General features: G+C 54.3%; 2 protein-coding genes across 5 annotated transcripts in view; both read right to left on the bottom strand.

Annotated features, from left to right (window-relative positions):
* Positions 1-264: 264 nt before the first annotated feature.
* Positions 265-3,943, bottom strand: SLA2 (Src like adaptor 2). The gene is made up of 8 exons (XM_065849927.2): positions 3,661-3,943; positions 3,028-3,118; positions 2,815-2,914; positions 2,588-2,674; positions 2,207-2,310; positions 1,450-1,599; positions 1,160-1,286; positions 265-1,061 (listed from the first exon to the last, which is right to left on the bottom strand). Exons 2-8 carry the CDS (start codon positions 3,104-3,106, stop codon positions 911-913), a joined length of 798 nt encoding a protein of 265 aa, XP_065705999.1. The 5' UTR covers positions 3,107-3,118; positions 3,661-3,943; the 3' UTR covers positions 265-910.
* A 3,325-nt stretch (positions 3,944-7,268) lies between these two features.
* NDRG3 (NDRG family member 3) overlaps positions 7,269-21,113 on the bottom strand; it is a 58,946-nt gene continuing 45,101 nt past the window's right edge. For all 4 annotated transcript variants that reach the window (XM_071815409.1, XM_065849698.2, XM_065849699.2 and 1 more), the window contains 13 exons: positions 20,267-20,372; positions 19,455-19,575; positions 18,829-18,891; positions 18,438-18,498; positions 16,795-16,881; positions 16,206-16,262; positions 14,988-15,091; positions 14,520-14,585; positions 13,167-13,218; positions 11,911-11,958; positions 11,241-11,276; positions 11,097-11,148; positions 7,269-8,782 (listed from right to left, as the gene is read on the bottom strand). In XM_071815409.1, the coding sequence (XP_071671510.1) occupies positions 8,604-8,782; positions 11,097-11,148; positions 11,241-11,276; positions 11,911-11,958; positions 13,167-13,218; positions 14,520-14,585; positions 14,988-15,091; positions 16,206-16,262; positions 16,795-16,881; positions 18,438-18,498; positions 18,829-18,891; positions 19,455-19,575; positions 20,267-20,372 (1,032 nt within the window). In that variant the 3' untranslated portion in view covers positions 7,269-8,603. The remainder of the gene's footprint in view (positions 8,783-11,096; positions 11,149-11,240; positions 11,277-11,910; positions 11,959-13,166; positions 13,219-14,519; positions 14,586-14,987; positions 15,092-16,205; positions 16,263-16,794; positions 16,882-18,437; positions 18,499-18,828; positions 18,892-19,454; positions 19,576-20,266; positions 20,373-21,113) is intronic.

Genomic DNA, 21,113 nt, shown 5'->3' on the forward strand with positions numbered 1-21,113 from the left:
CTGGATCATCCCGTCCTGGCATGGACGTGTTTCTTCCCCCCTTGCTCCTAGAACAGCAGTTGTGATGTTTAGCATTGGTTTGCCCTGGCTGCGGACCAGACCTGACCTGGGGCCGTTGTGTCACCCCAAGTTGGACAAAGCTGGTGGCGGGGCTGGGGGTGCTGTGGGTTCAAACCTGCCCTGTGTAGCAGCCGGTAGTTTATGATGTATCCACAAAGCCTTGATTGTGAATGAGATACCCTTTAATTATGATATTATAAATGGTTACTGCTGCATGTCCAACAGGATCCTGTTTTATGGACTGTAAACCCAGTACAATCCATGTGTTAAAAGCTCTCAAAATCAGCTATTTTAGGTGCTGTAAGAGGCTGTTTTTCTCCCAGCTGCTGCTCTGCGGGTCCCAACACACAGGGGGTGAGTTACGGGTGGGTGGAAGCACGAGGGCCTGTGGTTCCTGCTCACAGGCCCTGTCCTGCACGGACCCCCCACCCCATAAAACTCTGCGTGTGTAGTTGAGGGGTCTGACGGGGTCAGGCTGCTCTCACACCCGGGCTGGGTTTTGGCTCATTGGGTGTTTGCTTTCCCGCTGCTGTGGGCGTGTGGATGCAGCGCGGCCCCGTTGCAGCCCGCGGGCGGGCAGGGCTCCCTGGGCAGCCTCTGCCTTCTCCTCCCGTGGGCGCTGCGTGGTGCTTGATGTGCTCAAATGTCACATCTCAAAACACCTGCCTGAGGGCAGGATGGACCCTCTGGCAGCCCCTTCCTCCAGCATCAGTGCCTGCCCGTCTCCCCCTTGGTCTCAGCTGTCCCATGTCCAGGCCATTGCCCCCAGGCACGTGGCTCCCACCACATCGATGTGTGATGATGGCTGGAACAGGCGAACGCTGTAAAGAGGCCAAGTGGGGCTCAGCCCTCAGCTGCTCTTGGCCGCCTTCCCTGCAGGGCCCTGCTCGGGGGTGTCTGTCTCTGTCAGGAGGAGGTAGGAGCTGATGGCTTCTCGCAGGCCCAGGCTGATGGGAGAGTCCTCATCTGGTGGGGACGCGGCCTCGGAGAACAGGAGGGAGCTGTGCAAGGGCAGACAGGGGTGGGTGGGCAGTCCTGACCCCTGAGTGCTGGGCAGGGGCGGTGACCGGAGCCCCAGCCCCTTCCTGCCCATCCCCACCTGTCAATCTGGTCCCAGTTGAGTGACGGCTTCTTCACCACAGCTGGCATGGCCGGGACTGGGACTGCCCTGGGCCCTTGTGTGGAGCAGGGTTCACCGAGGGAGCAGCACAGCCCCTCTCCGAACTCTGGGCAGGGAGCAGCAGCATCAGTAGGTGCCCTCACCCGCACCCCAACCCCAGGGGCACCCAGGCAGGTGTGGGACCACCCACCACCTTTCCCTCCCCATCCCTGCAGGGCGCAGGGGATCCCCCCAGACTGGGTTTGCCCGGGGGGCTGTCGGGACGTTACCGGAGTAGTGATCCACCAGCTCGTGCAGGCCGGGGAAGGTGAGCCGGGGCGCGATGTAGAGCCAGCCGTTGTCCAGGCGGTGGATGCGGTAGTGCGCCACCGCCTCCCAGCCCGCGCGCTCACTGCGCCGCACCGACAGCGAGTAGCAGCCTGACGGGGCAGGGGCTGCCGTGGGCACCCACCCACCCAGCCCCACTGCCCTGCACTCCCACATCGGGGAGTTTGTTACCCCACGGGGTGGGGCTGGCATGGGTCTGCATCCCTGTGCCAGCCCCACACCGTGAGCACCTCCAAACCAGGGTGGGGGAGTGCTGGAACATGGGGTGACCATGGGCAGCTGCCTGCCCTGTCCCATGTGCCCAAGTCTCCACTTTCGGGTGCTGTGCAGGGATGGGACATCCCCAGCCCCTTGGTGCCCAGGCAGGCGCGGGGCCGCGCAGCACTGTGCCCGTGCATCGGCCGCGTTCACCGGGGCACCCGGCAGGATCTTCTTGCGGGGTCCCCTCAACACCTCGTCATGATGGGGGCCCTGTTTCATTTCACAGGCTGAGCCTTATCTGCTCAACCAAAAGCTGCAGGAAGCCTGCTGGTGGCTTTTCCTGTTGAGGCCCCATGGCAGAGGCTCAGCACCAAGCAGGGAGCAGCAGAGGGAGGAAACCACGGTGTGGGGCTGTTGCCACCAGGTGCAAGTGATGGAGGATCAGCCCTGTGGTGGCTCCGGACGGCTGGGAGGGGGTACAGAACACGGGGCTCTCACCTCGCCTGGTCTGGCTCTCCCGTATCAGGAAGGATCCGCTGCGGTTGCCTGGCTGGAGCAGCAGCTCCTCCGCTTTCTGCCGGCTGACGCCCTCGTACAGCCACCTGCACAGAGCGCGGCGCTGGCACCTTCCCACCCGTGCAGGGACACCCAGCGCCCCAGGGCCCATCCTGCCCTGGGGGGCAGAGGGGACAGCTCGGGGTGCAGCAGCACACGTGAGCGTGTCCTGGGACACCCCGGCAGGCCAGGCTCCATGGACAAAAACGGGGCAGGATGTCCTGGTGTGGTGGCTGGGGTTTGGCCTTGGTGTTGGCCGGGCTGTCTGCGGTGGGGCCATGTCCCCTGCGGCCCACCCTGTGATGGACCCTCCCCAGCATTTACCTGTGCCTGACCTTGGCCACACAGCTGCTGGGGATGTGGCACTCCCTGCCCGACACCTCGGACGCCACCAGCCACCAGTCCCCATCCCTGTGGGAAGGGGGATGAGCCATCCTGAGGGACTGAGGCTGCTGGGTGCAGGGAGGGGACCCCCAGGATGGGTGGGGACCCCTCCAGATATGGCCCCACAGGTCACACACTGGTCAGGAGCGCTCAGTGTGGGGACTTACTCAGAGAGGACATGGAGCTGCTCCCCCATCCTCAGGACAGCGGCTGCCCCGGCACCGGAGGGGAAGTCACAGAGGGCCACGGCCAGGAAGCCGCTGGGGGCTGTGGCGAGATGAGGGGGGTCAGGGCTCCCCCAGCACCAACAGCCCCCGCTGTACCAGAGAATGGGGCACACTGGGGGCTACTGGACAGGCTGGCAGCTGCCGGACTCCTACCTGCCTGCTGGGGCTCCATGGTGTCAGCAGCTGCCGGCAGGACACTGAGCGGCTTCTCCCGGCTGGGCAGGCTCCCCATGGCCACTGCTGCCTTGGGGGGAAGGGGAGGTTCAGGCCCTGGGCTGGGGGGCGGCATCTGTGGCAGCACCAGCCCAGCGGCACGGCTGCGTGGGGCTGCGTAGGGCTGCGGGCGTCGCGTGGCAGAGAAAGGCTGGGGAGAGCTGGTGGGCAGCCCCCAGGGGGCCCTTGGAGGAAGCCACCCCCATCCCTGCCCCTCCCAAACTTCAGAGGGCATCTGGGGACTTGTGGCCACAGCTGGGGTGAGCTGGGGGCCCTCCCCAGGATGGGGCATCCACAGCCCCATGAAAGGCAGCGCCAGGCCATGCTCACCCTCTGAGTGCTGCCAGCCCAGCCCAGTGTCCTCGGGCAGTGGGGCACCCTGTCCCAACACCCCAAGCCACCAGTCCCCATGGGGAGCTCAGGGACTATGGGGACACCCCTCTGCCTGTTTCGGTTCCTCAGCCAGGGAGAGATGCAGCACAAGATGCGTGTGACCCAGACGTGCCCTTTGCTGAGCCCATCCCTGCCCCCGGACTCCCCACTGCCCTCAGCGGGACATCGTGACCCACTCACCTGCCCCTCTCCGCTGTCACCATCGTGCAGGAACCATTAGGGCTGGGCAGACGCCGGCTGGGTGCTGCCCCTGGGTGCTGCTCCAGCGCAGGGGCTCCTCAGGGCACCCAGGTTGCAGGGGGTCTCTCTGGTGTGGTGGGTCTCCCTTGTGCAGGGCAACCCCCGTCCTCGCAACACCCGTTCGGTTCACCTTTGCTGGGTGTTTTCAGGCTGCTCCCGGCAGTGCTGGCGAGGGGTGCGAGGGGTGTGAGGTGCTGGAGCCGCGGGCTGCCACAGTTTCCTGTGACGTGTGCGCATCGGAGCAGAGTTTTCTCTTTTTCACTCAGCCAACAGGTTGCTCAGCTGGGGATCTTGTTAGGGGACACGAGTGCCCCTGAGAGTACTCAAGGATTTGGGGCGGGAGGGAGGGGGCGGTAAGAGGGAGGGATGGGCAGCACAGGAGGGTGGGAGCAGAGCTGACCCCAGGACTGGGAGGTGAGGCTGTAAGTGCCACCCTGCGCCAGGACAAACCAGGGGGGGTCCCCAGGTGCCTCCTTGGCAGGGGCTGATCCCCCACAGCACTGGTGCCAGGTGCTGCCCCGGGGCTGGTGTGCGGTGCTGGCTGTGCCGCGGCGGGTGCTGCGCTGCTGCGTGCCCTCGGCACAGCGCTGCTCCCCAGCCAGCACTGCCTGGCCAGATGTGGCCCCAGCTTCATCTCTGTCCCATCCTCACCTCCGGCCCCATCCCTACCCCCCTTTCTCATCCCAATCCCCATCCACTGCCAGCCTCCATCCAGCCACGTGCCAGCAGCAGCCACTCCAGCATGGGAACTTCTCCCCAAATGTGTCTGCAAGTTTTTCAAAGCAAACGCCCTTTGGCTCAGCCAGCACCACCCCACATGAGGTCTGATGCACTCCAGCCCCTGGCCACATCGAGGAATGTCCTTGGGATTTGCTCCGGGCAGCATCTGTGCTGCCATTGGCCACGCTGTGCCGGGGTTCAGTGCTCTGTCCCCCCTTCCTGCCCCAGCCCCGCTGCTGCGGCTGAGCATCCTGCAGCTATTCATGCTGTGCCCTTCAAGGCTTTTGGTCAATCGTAAACCACCGTGAGGTGTGAAATGCACATGGAAAAAAGCTTTTGCGAAAGTAGCCGCCCGCCGTGCAGCTGTTTGGATTCAGCCCCCCCGCCCCCAGCCTGCACTGAGCGGGGACACTGCTGCAAAACAGAGCTGATTGCTTTCGGGAGACGATTCATTTGCTTCTGGAACTGGTGGTGAATCTCCCACACCCCTGGGGACAACCCTTGCTGTGCCATGACCTGTCCCAAGCGCAGCCCAGCTCCCCTGAGCCCAGCTCTGGGCTGCCCAGCACCCTCTGGGTTAGTGCTGGGGAATAAAATAGGGCTGCCAGTCACCTCTCCAAAACCTGGACAGTGGGGCTGGACAGAGGGGCTTGATCCTCACACACGGGTGGGAAGGTGGCTCGCAGGGCTGGCAAAAGTGCAACCAAGGGTGTCTGTGGCCACAGGAGCTGCCCCCGCCCCGGGAAGCCCATCCTGAGCTCCCGCGCTGCGCCTGGGTCTGGCCGGCATTGCTCTTGCCAACCAAACAAACAGTTTGTCCTTTATTAAGATCATTTCTCAACTTGCACTTTTAGCTTCGCTATTTGGATTTTTACCAGGAAAAGCACTTGCTTATGTGAAAACAAGTTTACTTCTTCCAGTTACCCTTGGGGTAATAAAATATATTACAACCCTCAGTGCACATCTTGCCTATGAAACACCATGACAACAAAACTCTCTTCATAATGAACCCCCTTCCAAATTGCTAAAAGCCCCATGTCTTTACCCTCCTGGGTTCCTTGTCCACAGGCAGCCAGTAGCTCTGAGCTCTCCCGCTGCACATGAGCATGAGCAGCACCATCCCCTCCTGTGGGCTTCTCTCCTCTAACTCATTGCATTAGTATTTTAATATTGCAGTTGCCTTTCTTTTGGTTTGTTGCTGTATTTTCATAAGGGAACTTCTTAAGGAGGCATCATTTCTCAGCGTAGCTTGCTGGCACTAAATCACAGCTCTGCACGTACATCAACTCCTAACATGCATGTTGCTTTGTGTCCAGCACTTGCATTTAGCAGCAGTGAACTTCATGTGCTATCGGGTGCCCTGGTTTCTTTGGTTGTCTCCTGTCTTCTACAGACTCAAACTTACATTATTTTTTTTCTTTTAATCACTTTGTCACTTCACTACTTGCTCATTAATACAACTGCCCAATCGTTCCCATTTCATGCAGTTTGTGACTCATGAGAACACTTTGTCTCACTCACTTCCTGCACTCACCTCCCCAAACTCTTCAGGAAGTCAAAGCCTGAGGCTGCAGGAGTGGGCACGACAGCAAGGCCGGGACTAACCTGTGACCGACGGCCTGGCCCGGTTCAGGTCCCGCTTGTTCGCTGTGAAAGTTAAGGTGACGGGCATCTGAAACATGAGAGCAAAAGCTGCAGCTGAAAAGCAGAAGCTGAGGGAACGGCTGTGTCAAACGAGCGGCCGCTGCTCCAGCTGCAGCGCGGGGTGGACGTGACAACAGCCGCCGCCTGCCCGGCCCCACCACCGCCTTCCCACAGCGTTCGCAGCGCAGCGCTGTGTTCAGGGGCGTCGCGGGGTAACCCAGGCTGGCGCCACAGCCGCTCACTCACCCCCCAACAGGGGAGAGAACTAAAAGGGGAGAAACTCGGATTGAGATAAACAGTTTAATAAATAACAAAACACTAGTACACTACTAGTAAATATATATATATAAAATAGACATAAAAGTTACTCAAGGCAATTCCTCATGAGCTCCATCCACACCGAGCACCAGTCCCAGGCAGCAGCACCTGGTCCCAAAGAGCTGATTCCATAGAGAGAAAACAGGAAAAAAAAAGCAGAAAGGCCCCGAGGCCTCTGCAAAACGGCAAAAGGCCAAACTAAATGTCCCAAACAGAACTCCCCGGCTCCGACAGAGAGCACGAAGAACAACGTGAGAAAGAGAGCCAAAGATCCCGACTCTCCTTAAGTATGGAGCACGACGCCCAACGGGCTGGAACACTCTGATTGCTCAGTGTGGGTGTCAGTCCAGCTCTGTCCATCCATCCATCCATCCATCCCCTTCCTCGCTGCCTCACACCTGTGGGCAGAGCTCAGAGTGTCCTTGGCTCTCGGATCAGAGCAATTAAAAACATTAAGTCTGTGCTGGGTGTTATCTCTTGTTCTCAAACTAAGTGCAAATAATGAGCTATGGAGAAGAAAGGTTTCTAACTGCATGAAGAAAATTAACCCATTTTCAGTCAAACCAGCACAATGTGTAAAACACCACCGCAGAGCCCTGTTCACGGGAAGGCTGCTCCTAGTGCTCGCCTTGACTTGGAGGCAGTTCTCGGTGGCACACCCGTTTGGCAGCAAACCTGTTGTTTAGTTTCTTCTTGCGTTTTGGCAGAGCCAGCACCCCAGCGCCTTCGGCCGGCCCAGCCAGGGGACGCGGGGCCAGTGCAGCCGGCCCGGGAAGAGTTCACCTCTCACAGCCGGAGACACAAACACTGATGAAACACGCAGGTGTGCTGGGTCACGCAGAGAGAAACGCCACGAGCACACAGGGTAACAATGAAACTCAGTTATAGCTTTATTTAATAACTGGTACAAAGTCCCCCTCAGGCAGAGCCTCCCAGTCCCATTCCCTACCTGAAATGGAGCAGAACATGAGCGTGACCCTCGAGGAGCTGGCTCCCAGCGAGTCAGGACGGCTCAACAGTTAAGAAAGGATGTTTTGCTCATCTATCGAGACCTGTGGCAGCCTGACCACTCATCCCTTTTCTCCTGTTAACAGCAAGACCCTGGCGCTCAGCAGGCATCTGCCTCCCGCCCTCTGTCACCCGGCCAGATGGAGAAAGGCAGCAGAATTGTGAATTCCACAAAGGCATTAAATAGTACCTGCATGGTTCACTGCTCGCACTGCTGACCAGACTCACAATCTGCACCTGCTGGCCGCCATTGACATTCACTGGTACTGCCCGAGCCTCAGGCAGTCCCCTGCCCAGGTGGCAGCAGTGGGGAGCAGCGCTGGCAGTGCAGATTTCGGGGTGTCCACCTGGCGAGGGGCACTGCTGCCCGCTCCACAACCTGCTCCATGTCACAGACCCACCTGTGCCAGGGCAGAGCAGTGAGCAGTGTGAACTGCATCTGGCCCTTCTGCAGGAGAGGCCGAGGGCCAGGGAGGTGGGCTGGAAGCCAGGGCTGCTGAGTTTAATCCCTTGTACTTGGTTAATAGTGCATCTCGGCTACTGTAAGTTTACTTCACCCTTTCAGGAGGCTCAGCTACGAAATCTGCTCCTTAACACACATACAGAGATGAGACCAAGACAGTATTTCTGACCACTTGTTTTCCCCATGCTGCCTGGCGTGCCGAGAGTGCCGGGAACACAAAGACCTTCTGGTGGGTTCTGCGCTCCTGGCACAGCTCTGCCAAAGAGCATCGCTCGTGCCAGCACCCGGAGCTCACATCATCATGGTCTTGCTTTCCCACACCCCACAGATGCCATTCCAACTGCACCACAAGGGTCCTTTAGCAGAAGCACAACTAGAAAGAAATTCTAAACCTCACAAAGCCACAGAAACTATATTTAAATGAACTTGGGAGACAACGGCTGTCATCTGGATTGATATACAGCACAGACAGGAGATGGTATCAACATGTACAGTAACGGGACTTTCTAAGACTGCGGAATGTTAACAAGTTTTAAAGAGGTTCCGATGCCAAGGGCATACAGAAAGAACCAAAGTAATGCCAAGTACAGACTACCAAGGGGGTGGCAGCTCAGATGGGCATGCACAAGTTAGAGAGAACAGTTAATGCCATGTCAGATGAAATGCTAAATTCTGAGTGGGTTCAGTGGGGGCAAGTGGAGTTGTCTGAATCCAGAAGACGGGCTCCTGCCTAACAGGACACTTCCATGGTTTGAGGTGCATCCTGGAGGTCAATTCCTTCTGGGGTTCCAGCACTTCCATCACCATGGTTGCTGGTGTGAGAGCGGCTGCGGACGCTGTCACCAGAGCCCACGCTGGAGGAGGAGTGAGTACGGGAGCGGATCAGCCTGGTCATGCTGGCTGCTGGCACTGCGAGAGAGAACAAGTGGGGACTTAGAAATGGAGGAAGTTCCTAGGGCAGCTGTCACAGTCACTCAGGTACGTGTCGCTGGGTAAGCACAAAAAGAGCTATACCCTGAGGAAGAAAACTCACTCTTCACTCCCAAATTAAGTCTTTGCACGTCTAAAGCAAGATGCTTAAGGCCCAATTTCAAAAGGTCCAAGGTGAGCAAATGCCAGAAGTGTAACTGATCATTTGCAAGTGCAGTCACGGCGAGAGTCTGTGCAAACCAAGGCAGCTGCTGTACAGATGACCTTTTGAAAGTCAGTCTCGTCACTCTAGAAAACCACAGAGCTGAAGTCATGCAACAATCAACAAAATACAAATGAAAGGTGAGAAACCATAGCGTACGCGGCGTACAACGGATCAGCCCAGCCCGCAGCAGGCCAGCAGGACATGCCGAGACACAGCAATGCACCCGAAGAATCATTCAACTCAGAGCACGGGCTTGGGCCGAGGTGGATGCGCAGTTGAAGGTACCTGACTCAGTGCTTAGGTGGCTGAGCTGCACGTAAGGGACTGGAGACAACACGAGACAGGGGAAGGGATGAATACAGGAAAGAGCCGATTAGTCGCGGTGTGTGACCAGCAGCCGCGCTGCTCCTGGGATCCCCAGCTACCTTCCCTTCCACGCCCAGCCAACACGCTGTGCTGAAAGCTCCCAGGAGTTGTGAAAACAGCTGCTCATGAGCAGCTCAGAGATGCCAAGCTGACTCAAAAATCCATCAGGGCCAGATCTCTTCAATGCCTTTAGCTGGAAACTGCAACACACCCAGTGACCCTACCTCCCCCCTGTGCACACCACAACTGGGGTATACTCTGTACCTTCAGATACAGAACAGAACTGTGTGTCTTTCCTTGAGCTGACAGCATCAGATTTCTGCTACGGGCCTCCTGCAAAGCATTGCCTTCCACTCGTAGCGTCAGCACAGCCAGGTCCAGCTGGGTCAGCTGGTGTGCAGAAGGCCCAGAACAGCCGTGAGGAACTGGCTCGTGCGGTTCCAGAAACGGTAACCTGCTGATCTGCTTCTCCTCTGTCCTCAAGGAGGCCTCGCTAGCCAAACTCAGCAATGCCAACACAGTCTTGTCCTCCAAAGATGGGAAAACCATTCCGGGACTAGTTACTAATTCTGGAAGTAGAAAATGACCCCCAGTGCTGTGGATCCTATTTGCAAGAGATTTGAGCCCAAAAGCGCTGCTGATGTCCTTGCTCTGATGGGCAGCACTTGCTGACTCTCCAAACACCAGGAACACAGAAGACGTGAGCACTGAAATGCTCTCAGGCTGTGAGCTGAGGGAGCCATCTCGTGTGGCACCCTCCTGGGCAGGAGCTGCCCTTCTGGGCAGCCTTGGAGAACACCTACTGCGTTCACGTCAGCCACACTCAGCTCTAAGGAAAAGGACTGCTGCTTCTGAGCTGATGCCCATGAGCTGGCACAGACTTTCTGGCCATGTAGAGAGCATTGGGAGCATCAGAGCTGGCAGGGTGGCCATGCTTAGTGGTTAAGCAGCCACATGAACCAATCCCCTGCCCTGTAACTCCAGTTTTTGAAGGTGCATCATCCATGGAAGGGAACTCCAGCCCTGGTTCCTGGCAGGCAAGACAGAGCTATGCAAGGTGCCTGCAAGGGAGCTGCTACAGTGCACTTGCTGCAAAGCCCTTCTCCTGCAGCCCCCGCTCTCCCAAGGGCAGGGAGCAGAACTGCTGTCCGCCCCACACACTCAGGAGATGACGTCTTCTGCCTCCGAGCACATGGAGGAAGCCATGGGGCAGGGCACGAACTGGATCAAACATGGCTCCCTCTGGGCTCCCCACATGGCTCAGAAGTTACCCAGCTCTGTTCTGCCATTCTGAGATACTGCTTGCCCCTGGTGAGAGTCTGAAAGAAACTGGTATGTCTGAGGAGAAAGGAAAGAGCTCTCCTGTACCCATCACAGCTGTGAGGCTGAAGGTATGCACAGAACATTGCAGAAGATTTACCATTCTTGGGAGCACACTTTTCTGGACTGGCACAGACAGACTCACAAGGTTTTACCAACACCAGCAACCAAAAAGGGGTTACCACTCCAGCTGCAGTGTGGATTAAACACGTCAGGGAACGACACTGGCTTGCTAAGGCTTGTTAGCACACAGGTTCATTTTCCAGCGTGGATGGACCTCCTGCCAACCGCACTAACTCATGGGTGGGGACACAGATGCCAGTGGGCTCAGATGGACCAGACAGGCTGAGTTCCCCACACAACAACCCTGTTCCAAACCAGAAAATTCTGTCTGCCACTTACTGTAGCCCATTCCCTGCACAAAGTACTTGAAGGCTTCAGTCAGTTTGCCGGGCTGTGGAAACAGAAAGGGCGGCTTTAGTGCGAGTGGAGCATGGGGCTCTGAGCAGCCCAAGCGGCACAGGAGAGTCGGGAGGAGTTTCTCACCTGGACCACCTGGGGCAGGCCCCCGCAGTCAGCCATCTGCAACGGGAAACACGGATGGTGAGCTGTCCTTCCCACCCCAGAACAACCTCAGAGCAACCCCAGAGCCACACCAGCACTGCCCACCCCACCGGGCTGTCTCTAAAGCCAAAGCAAAGCCTGGAGAGAAGTCTTCTGGGAGCCTGTTGCTGAAGGAACCCAGCACCTTGGAGGCCACATCACCAAGCCATCTCAGGCCACGCTCTAGAAGCCCAGGAGTCACCCCCAACATCCATCCCAGCTCCTCTTGCCACTCTTCCCAAACCTGTCACATTGCACGTCTCTACAGTAGCTGTCTGATACTGTGGAGCCAGGGGTGAGGGTGGGAAGGACTGGTATAAAGCTAAAAAAAGTGATGTGGTTGCTGGCAGAGAGCAGGCCGGAGGCAGAACACCTCTGTAACTCTCAGCAGGTCTTCCCTGCCAGTTGAAGTGGCCAGAAATCAGGGATTCAGGGACCCCCTGACAAACTCTTCTCTCTCAAGTCTGGTTCCACACAGGAGAGAACACAGCCCTGAATGACTGTCCAAAAATTCTTAAAGCTAAATGTATGGAACGCAAACACCTAAGGTGAGCTGGCATTAGCAAAAATGATGTCTCTGAGCAGGCTGGAATGATTCCAGAGTGGCACTCACCTTCAGAAGTGTAGTTTTGGTTGGGTCAAGACGTGAATTGCATTCAACCTAAAATAAAAGGAGGAGAGAGGGATGTGATACACAGAAAACTTGAAGGGTCAGATGCAAAATGCAAGGCAGCTGCACCAGAGGCAGTGGCTGTCTTCAGCGATGGGAGCTTCTCTGGGGCCAAGGGCTGAGCCAGAAAGCAGAGAGCATGAAGGAAGAGAACAATGAATGAAAGATGCAGGGAGGAAAGGCAGGTGTTCCCATCCAACGGGACCGTGTTGTGACAAATGTCACTGCTTTGAGGTGAAGCTGTGACTTCAAGGGAAATCATCCCCTGGTTCTGGGGTTGCACTATGAAACCTGGGAAGCTGGGCAGCCAGACAGGCAAGCCAAGATCCAGAAGGCCCTATCCCATCCCCAGCTGTGGCTGGGAAGCAACGAGAAGCCTCAGGGATAGTATCCTAGCAAAGTCAAAACTCGGAGAATGTCTCGGACTTCCAGACCAAACAGACTGATGAAAGGCAACAGGCCATGACCAGAAAAGGCCCTGCAGCCGTTCTCCAGGCACAGCTCCTAGGTCCAGGCTACTGCTTTAGGAGACTCCTACACTCTTCCACGGTTTCTTAATGCAGCTGCTTTTGTTCACAAACTCCTGGTCTCCTCACAATCACTGGCTGAAGCGGAGGAGCAACATCCACCACAACCACACTGTGCTTTGTCATGTGCCTTTTATAACTGTGCTGTGAGGGAAGTGGGTTATAGGTGTCCGCAGAGAACAACAGGAAGGAGATGTTTCTAAGTGTTGCCTTCCCTATGATGCAGTGCTTCTGCAGAGCTGTTTGGGACTACCCAGTGCAGGAACTGGCGTCACACTGCTCGTTTTTAAACCCCAGGCAGCCTCAGTACAACAGCAAGAGAACAGTAATTCACAACTTGAACCAAACTCCAGGCAGCAGCCTGGCAGAGCTTGGGGAAAGACTCACGTTACTGAAAGGGGTCTTCTGCGTCACTTGTCAAGCAAGATGCTTGATGCATTCAGATCCTGCCATTCTCACCTCAGAGCTGCCCTGCAGGGCTCTAAAGCCTCTGGACCTCAGGTCTCTCACTGGTGGCTGACAGGTCTCAATAGCTGTGGGACTAGAAAAGAGCTTGGGACAAAAAGCCGCTTTCTGTGACCAGTTCTGGGCAAGGTGAGAGCACTGTGGGTGAGGCAGGTTTGCTATGTGACTTGCAGGGCTAATGTCATGAAAGAGTTCACGTATACGTACCACTGCTTCCACAGCAGGCGAGTTGTCACCAACCACGAGCAACACAGGGCACCTGGTCAAAAGCCAAAACAGAGATGTCACTCACAGTGCATCTGAGGGGTTTCTGGGAAGGTTGAGCTCTGTGAAGCAACAGCCTCATGAATAGTTAACAACAAAATCCCTGCCTGTCACCATACCAGGGTGTTGTTTTGCACTAAATTTTTATATGTATTGTAATTCTACAAGAACAAATAATATTCAATGTGTAAAACACACACAGCAGGTCATTGACAGAGTGGCTGTCAATTTACACTATTCATTAACAAATCAAAGTAAAAAAGGGTTGGTTAGATGCCCCACTTTTGTGTGGGGACTAGATGACAAAAATTAGACCAGAGAGGCTGTGAGCCACAGACCTCAGAACCAGTGGAGCACCACCTCTAAGGAGACAGGATCCACATGCAAGTTTACTGGTACAGAGAGCTACACTTCCACACAGAATATTTTAAGAGTCTGTGGATGCCTGTGAGTCACTTGGACAGACAGTGCTCTGTGGCTTGTAGTGCCTGCATGACAGAGAGCAGCTCCCATGGTTTCCCCTGGAGGCCAAGCAGGGAAATCCACCTCTTCGAGGTTAGCCAAGATCCCCAGTGTGTGGCTGCAGACGCCTCAGACATCCCTGGGACTGGCAGGAGCAGAAGCCCGTACAATTTCCAAGGAGCGAAGAGCAGAGCCTGGGTAGCAGTCTCTAGCCCAGCCCAGGCATCCTGCTTCAGCACTGCAATTCACAGTTTTCATGTGCTCTACACGTTGGAGATAATTTTCCCATTTTGCTTTCTTGTTTGGAATCTGAAAATTTACTCACACTTCCCCTGATCTGACTATCACTAGTTCTCTGGTGTCTGACCCTCCTCAGCTGTGCTCTGCACAGACCAGCCCCTGCCAGATGAGTCACTGCCAAGGTGGGAAAACCTCACTGCACTCTGCATTCAGAACCGCTGCTGTCTCTGGGACAACTCTGCAGGTAACTATAACTACTTTCGGCAAGGTGGGCGAAAGCAGTCAGTGACAACAAAAACCCACCTCCCTAATTCTTCATGCAAAACAACCAAACTAACAGCTCAGCAAGTACAGTGACTGCTGTGTAGATAAACGTATTCCTCTGACCCTGCCTTCTGGAGATTCTCAGTGTGCTCTTAATGCAAGGGCTTCCAGACACCTCTGCCCCATTCCAGCTGACAGCACTGCACCTGGGGCTGTCTGAACAGGCTTCCCAGCACTGGGGTTTGTGGGGTTCTTGCTGAGAAGCAGCAACAGCTTTTTTGCTGAAGGGACTGCACAGTAACAGAGACAGGCTGTTTGGGGGCAACTTACTTGAGTGTTTTTGCAGTATTTTCATTGATGCCAAGAACTGGTCTCTCAATTTCCAGGTCTCTACGACTGAAAGACAAACCAGAACAATTCTCCATCAGATCAGCAGAGGAAAGCAGCTATCGTGGGAGCATACAAAATCCAAGCAGGAGTGCTGGCTCCGGCACTCAGGTAACAGGTTATTGCTCCCAGTGTCATGCCAGGACCTGGAGCCCCAGTAGCCACCAGCAAACAGGATCCACGCTCCCATGACAAGGTTGCTGTGTGCCTGGAGAGATGGTCCGCAGGGTGTGAAAAGGTCATGCAGGCATGAGGGCTGAGCTTGGCTCAGGATAATGGCTGAAGACTAGGCTTAGGACAATGGTTTATATGATATAATATCCAACAGAATAATAATAATACAAGTGGAAACAAATCTACGGAGCAAGGAAGCTATTGGAGCAATCCAGCAAGCCAAAAGGTATCCTGTACCTGTTGTATGAGGTGAGGAACAGCTGAAGGTTATCTTGGTTAATGTCCTGTGCGATATGAAGCCTGTATGTTTGGATCAAATCTAGATTTGCCTGCAGTTCCTCCTGTAGAAAAGCAGAAGAATTGACAGACAGAGAACATTATCTTTTTCACAAGAAATGATACTCTTTACTGAGGCATCAAACCGGCTCCATACATGTAATTCCTCTGTGAATAATAACACAGAGGGCAGCAACTCCAGACTGCATTAGTACCAAGGCTACATGAAGTGTCTCTGGGACATAACCGTTATGTGCCATACTTCAGTAATGTGACTACACTTTTACAAATAGCAGTGCACATGCTGCTGCAGGAATACAAAGGTATCTCGAGATGGGGTAAGTTAGCTCCTGAGCCTCAGTAGTGCTTATACAAATCACTGTTTTAGGAAGGTCTTCCACTTATGTTAAAGAAGCAAAGGAAAATTCAATCCCAACATCCAGCTCTGCAAAGAAACTGCATTCCAATGAGAGCTAGAGACAGACAGAGAGAGAAGGGAATGCAAGGAAGCACTACATATAATGAAGGGGCCTGAAAGCGAGGAGACAACAGCATGTGTTCTGAGCAGGAAGAAGCTCCGCGACTCCTTCTAGTGCTGCTGTGGGTCAGGGACCCATCTGCTGTGTGTCAGCTGGAGCGTGCACGAGGCACAGATCCCCTCAGTTGCCCAGTGAACATGCTGGTTGTGAGCCAGCAAATCCCAAACAGAAAGCATTGCTGCATCCAGAGTTTTTAGGAGGGGCTGGTTTGCCTCTGCTGAAACTGAAGGTGAGGCGAAGGGCAGAATGCATCAGTTCAGCATATGGACACACACAATATCCCACTGTCAACTCCCAGCTGATCCCTGCTCTACCCACAGCCCAAATGCTTCCGCACTGGCTACAGAGAACCACCTGCCCCTTGTTTCTGCAGTCACCTGGGCAGCACAAAGACAGGTGCTCTAGCACTAGTGCATGGGATGTTGCTGCCCTAACATGTCTGGAGACGGGGCAAGTGCAAGGACGCGCAAGCTCCCTGCAGAGTGCAAAGCCTTGATGCAAGCTTGACACACCGAGAAGATAGGACTGACTGTGGCAACCCTTATTTGATGGAGCAGAGCTATTTCAGAGCAGGTACATACACAAGTTACAGCTCCATGTGCAGTTGCATGGGCAACATTAACACCTGCAGGGTACTTACGTGGCCAAAGTGATGCGCCAAGACAATATCCACTATGTTGGTTGTCCAACCTGAAAACTGAAGAGTGACCATGAATGAGGAGGAGGGAGAGTAACTGAAAAATGCAGTTTCATTGCAAATTTCAAAGCAGCTCCTAAGAGTAAAGAAAATTACAACCAAACTATTCAAGCGATGTCAGAAACAAATGCCTGAAGCTTCGGAAGGGTGTGCAAGGCTCCAAAGAAGCCTGTGCACACACAACACACAGCTCCACAGAAACATGGAACCCTGAATAACAGAATAATTAAAAGATCCATTCAGCCTCAGCCAAATGAAGCCTGCAAGCACAAGTACTAAATCAGAGGAAAGATGAGTGCTCAACAGCCACTCATCTCCAAGCAGGTTACCAGGATTTCTCATTTACAGGTGATCACGCACAGCCCTGCAGAGGCTGTACTACACCCAGACAGAATGCAGCAGGGACAGAAAGGAGATCTTCCAGTTTTTGCCATAAACCGACAAATTCCTGTACTCTGTCCTTTTTCTTCTCACTCTACACACTATTCATTAAGCACTGTGGAGAGGAGATGTGCAGGGGAACGAATCTCACCTTGGATGCTGCCCAGTCAATCCAGCCCTTTGCACATGGATCGACATTAATAAGAACGAGTCCTTCCACCAGGTTGGGGTGGCTGAGCTGTAGGGAGAGAGCACAGGCACACTCTGAAGGATGATTCACCCCACACACTGGTCAACAGCAGTTGCAGCAGCTGGAAAGGTTCTTGCAAAGGAAGACAGAGTAAAATGATGACTAAGTGGGGAGCTCCTTCTGTGCTGGGCAGCCAGTGGCCTTTTCAAAGCCTGGCCCAAAGCTGGTCCCAGCCAGACCTGGCTCAATTGGCACTGAGGGGCTGGCCTGCAGCTGGAGCAGCTCTCAGCAGCGTGTTCTGGAGCAGCCGCAGGTCCTACTTGGGCTCCCATGTATCACAGGGCTGTGAGCAGTGACCCTCTGCTCCAGCCTAGCACCTCCAGGAAGGACCTGGACAAAGTCTTGTGCCCGCAGAGCATCTCCGGCCACTCCTCAAGGAAAAGGACATCTCCTAGCAGCAAAAGGCAAGATTTGTCAAACAGCACCCCCTGGATCCCCCAGCCTGCAGACACCCCAGCCAGTGCTCCAGCCTGGCACCCCCAGCACCCTGCAGTTTACTCTGGGGAGCACGTGGGGAGCACAGGTACAAAATACTTTGAGGACTGCTTGCAAACACAAACCCAGCGATCTAACAGAAGCAGAGAACTCTGTGCTCTAGGCTCACTCCAAGGCTGAAATGTTACGTCAGCTCTCCTGCTCTGTTGTACAGATTAGCACTGGTGAAGCAGAAGGAAACAGCTCTGTCCTCAGCAGGAGACTGTCTCCAGTTCAGGTAGCATGGCAAGGGCTTCTGGCACTTCACTGAGCTGAGGACAAAGGCTTATTTGCACGATCTGCTCTCTAGCAAGACAGAAAACTACACAGGATACAAAAGGCAAGGAACAGAGCAAAGCCCAGTGCCTCACACTGGCCCAGACTCAGCACTGACTGGAGAAAATGGGAAGCAGAGAACTTTTTGTAGGAGGGGAAGCTGCACGCTGAAATGGCTTTAAGAAGCAACGATGGCTTAAATCATCGGCGACTCTGCACTCAACGACCTGAAGCAGACTTTACTGAGAATGTCACATTTCTGAATTATTTTTTAACACTATCTCGGAGAGACTAAGGCAAATTCCTGGGGTGCTAAACTATGTCCACTGATTTCACATTCTTATAAACATGCCACTAGGAAAAATGTAGAAGCAAGTATCAAGATAAAGTTAGCACTCTCTTGTCAAAAGGTGGAGTGAAAAATCTAGCTCCTTCCAATGAAAAATCACATTCCTCATCCACGTTGGTTTACAGCACATCACCAACACTGTCACAAACACTGGAAACAGTAATGCATCCAGTCTTTGTGAAGACACAAGGCTGGATATTCCTAGCAGCCGAGACAGGCTCTGCTGACTCAAAGACATCACACAACAATCTTTCTGCGCCTGGCATAGCTTCAGAGTAACCCGAGCTGCTCCAATTTAACCATCTGGACGTGAAGAAGCTCTCACATGGCTCCCTCCAGGCCTAACTGTAATTACTGTTACTTTGCCTGTGCCCCACAAATGGTCTGTTTGATCAGTGGAAGAGCACAGCTCCTATCAGTCACGAGGAAATGAAGAGATACTTACTGCACACTTGCTGAGGATGTAAGCGCCAGCTCCCAGTCCAATCCCAATGAAGCTTTTCAGGCTGAAATATAGGCATTCCGCAATCAGTAAGGCTAACTTAAGCTCACAGCCGAAGCATCCCTAGAGGCAAAGTCTTTCCCCTCTCTACATCCAGCTGTTCACTTATGGTTCATTTTCAAAATGATCCAGCAATGATGCAGCAGTTATAAATTGTCCCATGTGGCAGTCAATGCTCGCAGCATAAGAACCAGACAAAGTTACACAGGTTAGGAGATGCTCAGGCCTCTTGGGACAACTCAGTGAGCACATCAGATGCTGCAAGCAGAGACAGAGGCGGGTGCTGGAATGGCTATATCCCCCTGGCTCACCCCGTTTCCTTTCAGAGACTTACTTCAGGTGTGTCAGAACAGCAGGCAGCATTTCAGCCAGTTCATCCATACTGGGATACTGGTACCTGAAAACCAAGAGAGACTGAAATGAAAGCATCTCCAAATAGAGCTCAACAGAGATTACCTTCCAGTCCTACCCAAGTGTTGTGGTTTAACCCAAGCTAGCAATACAATCACGATAGCTGCTCACTCACGAGCAACAAGGAGAGACAAGGAACATGCGACCAGCACGTGCACAGGTGAATATTTTGCAATGATACTGTACATTCCAGCCAACTGCATGGATCTCATCCCTCAGAGCAAAACCAACATAGAGCTGTGGTGTTTTGGGTAGCCAGACTTGTGTAGGAGGATGGATGGACAGAGAGCAAGGAATGCCAGCTAGACTGGAGTGTGCTGGGCCCATGTTCAAGTCAGAAAGCTAGTACTAACACTCAGCACTAGTGTGGGCTTTACCCACGCCTCAGTAAGAGAAGAGTTCCCTGAATGTCCGTCAGGAAACCTCCTCTTCTTCCTGTTTCTTCCGCTCATGAAATCTGCCTCCCACTACACCCAGCATGGCTTAAACTGGGTGCTTCCCCAGTCCAGCCCACACCTGGAACGAGAAGGGTGTCTGTAGAGCTCTTACCCAGACGGGAAAGGGGGAGCTCCTTCCTGCTGGCCTGGTGCATCCACGTGGCACACAGCAAAATGCTGAGTGATCTCTTGCATGTCTTCAAAGTTGAAGAATGCATTAAAACAGGATTTGTCTACAACAACAACAAGAAGAAATCAGACATTGCCTGAAGTTTTATTGCAGTCCACCCTCCAAACACCATGAGAAACACATGCCTGAGCCTAGCCCCATGGCTAAGTCTGTGGGGCAGTGGACGCTGGGTGACACACGCTGCTGTGCCCCCAACTGCAAGGCAGTGGCAAGGCCCAGAAATGTAATCACCACACCAGGGCGCAGACAAATGACAGCCCAGCAGGCATGCCCAGGAAAACAGGGCCTTGCAGCACTCGGGTACTCACAGCGCACACTGAGGAGCATGCGTGTGAACATACCAGCACATGTTGGCTGGGAAGATGTGGGAAGAGCAACTGAGCCCACAAACATTACACTGCTTCTGCAGCCTTGCAGGAGGGACTGGCTCACCTGCCCAGCATCCAAGGAATGGATGCCTTGTGGCAGCTCTGTCACACAGCGCAACAAGTCAGCTAGAGCACTACCGGGTGGTGGCTGGACGTATTTCCACCTTTCTGCTTTGGCCCTACCTTTCAAAGGCTGTTGGAATAAACAGGGCTATGCTGCATGCTTTCTCTCCTGCAGACCTTTATCTTTTTACTCTGAATGACCTATCCCATCTCAGTTCCAAGTCAGTCCCACTGGTCCCCACACTCAAAAGCAAATACCATGAACAACCACTTTTTCAGGGTCCTGGGAGTGCAAGAGCTTACGGTTGAGGCCAATATCATGGTATGTGAGGATGACAGGTCTCTTCCCCTTGGGTGTGCCCCGCATGGTGACATGGACCACTCCAAAGGCTGTCTCAATGTCATGTTCCTGCAGAGAGAGAAGGAGCCTCAGTGTTACGTGTGCCACAGGGAACCCTAATGGAGGGCCAGCAGCAAGGGCCTCCCCCACACTCTAACATCCCTCTCCTATCCACAGCTGGTGGGTCAGTGGCTCTTGAAACCTGCGACCTGGTCAAATCTCCCTCTGCAACAACTGCCAAAAGCAGGTTGCTTTTGTACAGATGTGTGAAGGGTTTGGGGCTGAGTCTTCCTGTGACCAAGATCTCATTTCAATGGCCTTTACTGACATTGCTTCACCACAGCAGAGGCCGGGTGTCGTGTTCATGTTTCTCTAGGGGTTCACGGCACCACAAATGCAGCTCCACTCCCACAGCCAAGCCCTCGCTTCCCCGCTGCCATCCCTCCCTCCCCTCCAGCCCACGGGTCTCTTCTCAGCATTCTGGGAGCGTCCTGTCTGCGGGCCAGCTGGTGCCAGGGGACACACCATGTCCAAGAGGCTGGCAGCAGCTCTAGCCCCTGTGGATCATGGACCAGAGCATTTTGGAAACGGCACAACACAGAGCTGGCAGGTGGCTGGGACAGCAGAGACCTGTCTACTGCAGCCCCACATTGGCCATTTGGTCAAGAGCCCATCAGATCTTGACCATACTGCTGCACTGATGTCTGCTGACCCGTCACCCCAGGGACGGCTGAGCTCTGTGCCTTAACCAAACACCTTTGTTCCCTGCTGCTAGGTGTGGTGATGTGACAGTAAAACACCCATATGCTC

Source organism: Patagioenas fasciata, chromosome 16, assembly GCF_037038585.1.
Source record: "Patagioenas fasciata isolate bPatFas1 chromosome 16, bPatFas1.hap1, whole genome shotgun sequence".
Classification (NCBI taxonomy): domain Eukaryota; kingdom Metazoa; phylum Chordata; class Aves; order Columbiformes; family Columbidae; genus Patagioenas; species Patagioenas fasciata.